Genomic DNA, 7,132 nt, shown 5'->3' with positions numbered 1-7,132 from the left:
AACCTATATCAAACTTTTATTTCAATCTATCTACCCTACCATTAAATCTAAATTAACTATTTATTAAAAAAATTCATTTATTTAATTAACCTTATATTATTTATGAATGTCATTTCAGCCTCGCAATAAAGATATTCTTTTAAGTACTCAACAATTCAATTCAGCACCCATTTAATGTGCTGTTTGACCTAGGAAACCCACAACACCTACCCACGCGGCTCCCCACTTCACCTTGTTACCGTTAATAAAAAAATATATTATATCTTGACCAGTTCCATTTTTGTATAATTAGTTAAAAAATATATTTAGGAAGAAGAAATTAAGGAAGTCTTGAAGATGCCAATTGTCTTATTTACCAAAAAAATATGGCACACGACATCGAATAAAACGACGACCTCGGCATGCAAAACGAGAAATCGAATGTAAGATTCCAGGCAAAGAGAGAATATTTTTATTACCGTTAAAAAGCAATAATTTAGAAAACCCTGTTGCTCGGTCAGATCGATGTTTTACAGAGTGGCTTCTCTGGCTGGGTTTAGTTTATAGATGTTGCAATTACGCGTGCACTGCCAACCGCTCTTCGTGTTGGCTTAGCCGACACAACAAGTTTTTTATTTCCATTCTAGCTTTATACCTACTTCGGTTTCGTCGGCACACAGAGAGCCATTTGTAAGGCCTTCCAATTCCGAGGTGGTAATCTCTGAGCCAAAGTAGGGCTCGAATCGTGTCCAATTTGGCTGTGAGATTGTATTTTGATCTTGTTGTCGAGATCTTAGAAGGGTCATTAGTTCATGCCTTACTTCGATTTAATCAGTACTCACAGAACCGTATGGAAGATCCCCGGCAATGAAATAGGATCGCTGATTGGGCTTGAGTCGGAGGAGTCCTGGAATTTTGATAGTTTGGGGGCTGAGATCATTTTTTCGGATGTTTTTAGGTCTAGGAAGGATTGACTCGAACCGAAAGAAAGAAAAAAAGGAGATTAAAATTTGAGCTGTAAAGGGCAGCTTTTATTTGGATTGGTTTAAAACCCAAATTTGAACTGAAAAGCATTCCTAATATTGGTTGAAAATGAAGAAGGTAAGATTGGATCTTTGTGGGATTAGGGGTATGAGGATTTTGGGAATTTTGTGTTGTCTGTATTTTATGCTATTTAGTTTTGAGCTACCCAAGATTAGTTGGACAGAGGACAATTCAGAAGAGGTGTTCGTTAGAGATAAGACATTGTTGCAGCCTCTCTATAAGGACCCTCTTCATGAGGAGAATGAGGTCAATAATGCTCCAATTAGGCCTTCTAAAGAGTCTTTCCCTGTAATGGGTGGGCCTGTTTCCTATTCCGTAGAAATGAACCAGACAAAGGAATTGTCTCAGTTTGAGAAGTCTGCAATGGAGGCCTGGACATTAGGTCTAAAGGTTTGGGAAGAACTAGGGGCCGTAATGGATGATGAAACTGCAACCGCGGACAGGATTGAATCCTGCCCAGGTTCAATATCAATGAAAAATATAGAACTACTGAAATCCGGAAAGGTGATGCATTTGCCTTGTGGATTAAGAGTGGGTTCTTCTATAACTCTTGTCGGTAGGCCTAGGCAGGCCCATGAGGAGGAGAACCCCAAAATCTCTGCTCTGAATGGGGCCAACTCTCTACTTGTTTCTCAGTTCATGATTGAATTGCAAGGGCTGAATGCAGTGGATGGTGAGGACCCACCTAGGATATTGCACTTTAATCCGAGGTTGAAGGGGGATTGGAGTGGTAAGCCCGTGATAGAGCTCAATACTTGTTATAGGATGCAGTGGGCTTCGGCTCAGAGGTGTGACGGATGGCGATCAAAGGAGGAAGATGAAACTGGTATGTAAATTATTGCTATTTCTGTCAAAACAAACTTTCTTATTCACTTTTACATTTTTTTGGTTAAAAATAATTGTTTCTATTTGGTGGAAAATTGTTATGCCTTGGTATATATATACATTTTTTTCATAGATTAATTATTTTGACATATGAATAGATGGGTTTGTAATTTGTCGGGGAGCACACTCATGCGTATTTCTTAGTTGTGACGCTAACTAACGTCTCACACCTTTATCTCACCGATCCACATAGTTGCCTTAGCACATAGGGGCAGGCCCACATCACGGTTTTGGATTAGTTGGTAGATTGTTGGCTTTAGTGTACAACTCAAGTTGTTACATTTTCTAAACAGGTAGAACAAACTAAATTCGTTCTTTTCACCCACCAAATCAAGGTTTTGAACCAGCATTTTGGAGGTGAGAGAGAAACTGGGGCTTTGCTAATATGGTGCTAGATGTACTGTTCAATAATGCGGGACCTGTATTATTGTGCAGCTTTTGATGCAGGCATCAGTCTAACTACTGTTGCATTGGATTTTTAATTAATTGCAAATTTTTTTTCTTCTCATCGCAATTTAAATGCATTCATAGATCCGAGTAAGTTTTGTGACAACAATTCAAACAGTGCTGAAAACCTAATCCTTCAATATGGAAATTTTGTCCATGTGAACAGGGCACAATAAATTTACTGGATCAATATTATATGCAAAGTAGAGACTTCATTATAGGGAAATGGAAACGGTATGACAATTTTTATAAATGGGTCACAAGGTCACAAATGGGTCATCTTTTCATGGGCATTGAAATGTCTAGGAAAGGATCTTAAAGTTACAATAATTATTGAAAAGGAGCATCTATTTTTCAGCAAACTCATGCTAAGAAACTACTTTTTAAGAAACAGGATACTTTCCAACAAACTACTTATGTTCTTTGTAACAGGTGGAATTTTTGAGCCAGCCAAAAATAGGATGACATGTTTTGTATATTGTGTTTCATCTAATTGTTTTCTTAACTCTATTTTCCCAGAGGCAGCAGGGTTAAGCCCTGAATTGTGCAACATGTCCATGGGGTTGAAGGTGAATTTCTAGGTTCAAGATAATAAGTTATTCATTAATCCTTAGCAGAATTTAGAACTGCTGCAATAGATACTGGTTTTTTCCCTGACGTACTTTTGCATTGATGGAGTTGTATTTGCATTTATTTGTGTCCTACGACATTTTTACAAATGTTTTAATCTCTTTAAATGGCATAGCTTTGTGTTGTGTCTTCCATCGAAATCCTAATAATTTCTTATATCCATTGGGTGTGCGACATTAACATTGAATCTTAGTCATGCTTCTATGTATTATCCTTCAAGATATTTTCATTTGAGGGGTGACTTGTTAACTTCTCTTTAGCTAGAAATTGCTTTCAGACTGGCTGAATTTTGACCACTTTGTGCATTTTCACAGTTGATGGTCTTCCCAAATGTGAAAAGTGGATCACTGATGAGGAGGGGAGTCCAAAAGAAACTAAGAGTACTTCATGGCTCAAAAATATTATTTGGGGTGAAAAGAAGTCAGTGATTGATTGGCCATACCCATTTGTGGAGAACAAACTGTTTGTTCTTACTCTAAGTGCAGGAGTAGAAGGCTATCACATCAGTGTGGATGGGAGGCATGTTATATCTTTCCCCTATCGGACGGTGAGTTGAAAAACCTTTACTGTGCAAAACTTACATTTGTCAATCATTTGCAATTCATCTGTGTCAGTTGTGCATAAGTTTATAGTAGAGGTTCATGAAGAAACATGCTAGTAATATAGTTAAACTGCCTAACATTAGTAATGGGTCAACAGGGATTTGTACTTGAAGATGCAACTGGCTTGTCTGTGAATGGTGACATTGATGTACACACAGTTGTTGCTGCTTCCTTGCCTACTTCTCATTCCAGCTTCTCACCTCAGAGACTCTTAGACATGTCAGACAATTGGAAAGCTCCACCTTTGCCGGAAGGTCCAGTGGATCTTTTTATTGGGATACTATCTGCTGGTAACCACTTTGCAGAACGCATGGCTGTCAGAAAGACATGGATGCAATCAAAGCATATCCGATCATCAAATGTTGTTGCTCGTTTCTTTGTTGCCTTGGTAAGTTTCAGTTGCACTATATTGCTTTTGGCAAGAGTTGCCAGAAAATGCAATTAACTGAATCATTTACTGTTATAAAATGATAATAAAAAACAGAAAATTTAAAATACTCAGTGAAATTAAGAGCAAATCATATATTCAGACTTTGGGTTTTGTCATTAGAGAAGATCCACCTTAAAATGAGGAAAAATAACCGAACTGAGAAAATTGGGAGTATACAGTAAAGTGAAACGAAGCAGGCTAATAAAGTTTAATGCCAATATATGAAACAACTCTCAATTTTGATCATTTTATATTAGCAGTAATTGTTCAGAGGCAATTGTTTGTCAATGGCATGGATGGTTTGTGAGTATGTGAATATCATATATCCAGGCTTTGGGTTTTGTCATTAGAGAAGATCCACCTTAAAATGAGGAAAAATATTTGGGTTTTGTCATTAGAGAAGATCCACCTTAAAATGAGGAAAAATAACCGAACTGAGAAAATTGGGAGTATACAGTAAAGTGAAACGAAGCAGGCTAATAAAGTTTAAGGCCAATATATGAAACAACACTCAATTTTGATCATTTTATATTAGCAGTAATTGTTCAGAGGCAATTGTTTGTCAATGGCATGGATGGTTTGTGAGTATGTGAATATCATATATTCAGGCTTTGGGTTTTGTCATTAGAGAAGATCCACCTTAAAATGAGGAAGAATAACCGAACTGAGAAAACTGGGAGTATACAGTAAAGTGAAACGAAGCAGGCTAATAAAGTTTAATGCCAATATATGAAACAACTCTCAATTTTGATCATTTTATATTAGCAGTAATTGTTCAGAGGAAATTGTTTGTCAATGGCATGGATGGTTTGTAAGTATGTGAACATACAAAAATTTGAGCGAGCAAAACTAATTTTTTTTTTTAAATCTTCACAGAATGCACGGAAGGAAGTCAATATACAATTAAAGAAGGAAGCAGATTTCTATGGTGACATAATAATTGTGCCATTTATGGACAATTATGAGCTCGTGGTTTTGAAGACCGTTGCAATATGTGAATATGGGGTAAGTGATGTGATGGTTTTCACCATTTTCTTTTGTACTGCAAAGTGGTTTCATATTGGTCTGTTGTTGTTTGTTCCCTTCATTTAAAGTTGTTACAATGGGGAATGATTTATTTCTATCTCTTATCAGTTAATTCAATAGAAATTGAATTTTCATTAATTTATATATAATATTGTGTTACAGGTTCGTAATTTATCTGCCAAATACATTATGAAGTGTGATGATGACAATTTTGTGAGAGTGGGTGCTGTACTGAAGGAAGTAAAAAAAATATCCCATGGAAAAGATGTTTACATTGGCAATCTAAATTACTATCACAAGCCTCTTCGGGTGGGGAAATGGGCTGTCACATATGAGGTACAGACAAGTTTTTGATTACTATTTATTCAGCCATGAAGTAATTTTTAAATACCGAGCCATTGTTAAAATAGTTTTTGATTACTTTGCTTGAATGAAAATTCCGTTTTACAGTTCTGGTCTTCTGGAGCTTAGCGAATATCTAGTTCAGTTTCTTCCAGAGTTTAGATTTTGCTATTGGTTGCTTTATGTCTTTTGTTAGTTCAGTCATGAAGCCTAAACTGTCATGGTGATGGAGGACTAAAATTAACATTTTGGTCAATTTGTTTGTTTTCTATCATAGGAATGGCCAGAGGAAGACTATCCACCTTATGCAAATGGACCTGGATATATCATATCAAATCAAATAGCAAATTTTATTGTAAATCAGCACTATAATAAGACATTGAGGGTAAACTTCTATGCCGAAAATTACCTTTACCTACATTAGGGGTCAATGTGTCATCATCTAATATTAGTTTTTTAATATGCTTTCTTTTCTGTTTAACCGTAATTGTTTTTTCCTGCAGTTGTTCAAGATGGAAGATGTAAGCATGGGGATGTGGGTAGAACAGTTCAATGCTTCAACTCCAGTTCATTATTCACATGATTGGAAATTCTGCCAGTTTGGGTGCATTGACGATTATATCACTGCACATTATCAGTCACCAAGACAGATGTTCTGCATGTGGGACAAACTATCTAAAGGAAAGGCTCAGTGTTGTAATATGAGATAGAAAGATTTTGTAGCTAGAAGGTTGATGTTCATCCCATTATCTTAAAGGTGGCTTCATCTTCACTCGGGAATTCCAAATTACTAACCCCTCTCTCTTCTAACTGCTGTTGATTATGATACATTCATTAATTTTTTTTGTCCGGAAGTTGCACTCAAGAAATTTGCTTGTGAGTGGGGAACTATACACATACTACATCCCAGTTGATCTCCGTGTAGATACACATACTACATCCCAGATGACAATATTCAATATTGATATTTGTTGATCGGAATGTGACTTCAGGATAAAGCTAACTTTTGACCAGTTGATCTCCGTGTAGATACCTTGATATCAAGACGTGGGTCAGTCTTACCTTCCGAAGATCTGGAACAGTATTCTTACAGTAATCATTGTTTTTATATTGTATATGGTATTACCATTTTTGTGTATCAAATAAATTTTAAGCTTCAGAGAAGGTTACCAATATTTATATGTTTGCACAATGGAATTTTCTTGAATATACCATAGAGATATTTATGAGTTCGATTGTACACATGCACATATTTTTCATAAAGATGTCAATATTTGAGTTTTTGGAGTTGGAATTAAACATAACTACAGTACGTGGGTATATATGTAAGTCATTGTGCACAAAACTATTAAGCAGAAATGACTGGAAATGTCAGATTAAATAAAGTGGTGTAATGCACATAACGATCAGGAAACTGCAGCTTAGAAATGACGGTTCGGTCCTTGCCATTGTACCCACATTTTCTACTGATTACATCTAATTTTACCCTTTTTCATTTAATATGCCCTGATTTGAGAGCAATCCCCTTAACCAAATCAGATCCTCAATGCCTCCAGTGTAAGCATGGGCTAAAAGAATGCTAAAAGAATATTTGACTGGTTGTATTGTATCGAGTGATGGATGAGAATGAAATAATTTATCTAACTGACATTCCAAGATAGCGATTTAGAGGTGAAATGTTCTGTGGGGATGAAGCTTGAATTGTATATGCAATTAATATTTGACTGTTAACTTGGATGCGATCCAG

The 7,132-nt window shown here is 36.2% G+C and overlaps 1 protein-coding gene across 2 annotated transcripts; it reads left to right on the top strand.

Annotated features, from left to right (window-relative positions):
- Positions 1-359: 359 nt before the first annotated feature.
- Positions 360-6,562, top strand: LOC131032417 (hydroxyproline O-galactosyltransferase GALT6). 2 transcript variants are annotated; one of them, XM_057963387.2, is made up of 7 exons: positions 360-1,849; positions 3,300-3,532; positions 3,685-3,975; positions 4,894-5,022; positions 5,206-5,379; positions 5,663-5,770; positions 5,889-6,562. In XM_057963387.2, the coding sequence occupies exons 1-7, from the start codon at positions 1,072-1,074 to the stop codon at positions 6,093-6,095; spliced, it is 1,920 nt and encodes a 639-aa protein (XP_057819370.1). In that variant the 5' UTR covers positions 360-1,071; the 3' UTR covers positions 6,096-6,562. The 2 variants fall into 2 exon arrangements, with proteins under 2 accessions (XP_057819370.1, XP_057819371.1); XM_057963388.2 differs by lacking the exon at positions 360-1,849 and adding an exon at positions 2,022-2,355.
- Positions 6,563-7,132: the final 570 nt, after the last annotated feature.

Source organism: Cryptomeria japonica, chromosome 9 (assembly GCF_030272615.1).
Source record: "Cryptomeria japonica chromosome 9, Sugi_1.0, whole genome shotgun sequence".
Classification (NCBI taxonomy): Eukaryota; Viridiplantae; Streptophyta; class Pinopsida; order Cupressales; family Cupressaceae; genus Cryptomeria; species Cryptomeria japonica.
Note: the sequence above shows the minus strand (reverse complement) of the source record. Positions and strands in the feature narration are given on the sequence as shown.

Coding starts and splice junctions, on each gene's coding strand:
- LOC131032417 (XM_057963387.2), top strand. CDS start 1,072: ATGAAGAAGGTAAGATTGGATCTTTGTGGGATTAGGGGTATGAGGATT. Junction 3,533..3,684: donor TATCTTTCCCCTATCGGACG/GTGAGTTGAAAA, acceptor ATGGGTCAACAG/GGATTTGTACTTGAAGATGC. Junction 5,771..5,888: donor ACTATAATAAGACATTGAGG/GTAAACTTCTAT, acceptor TTTTTCCTGCAG/TTGTTCAAGATGGAAGATGT.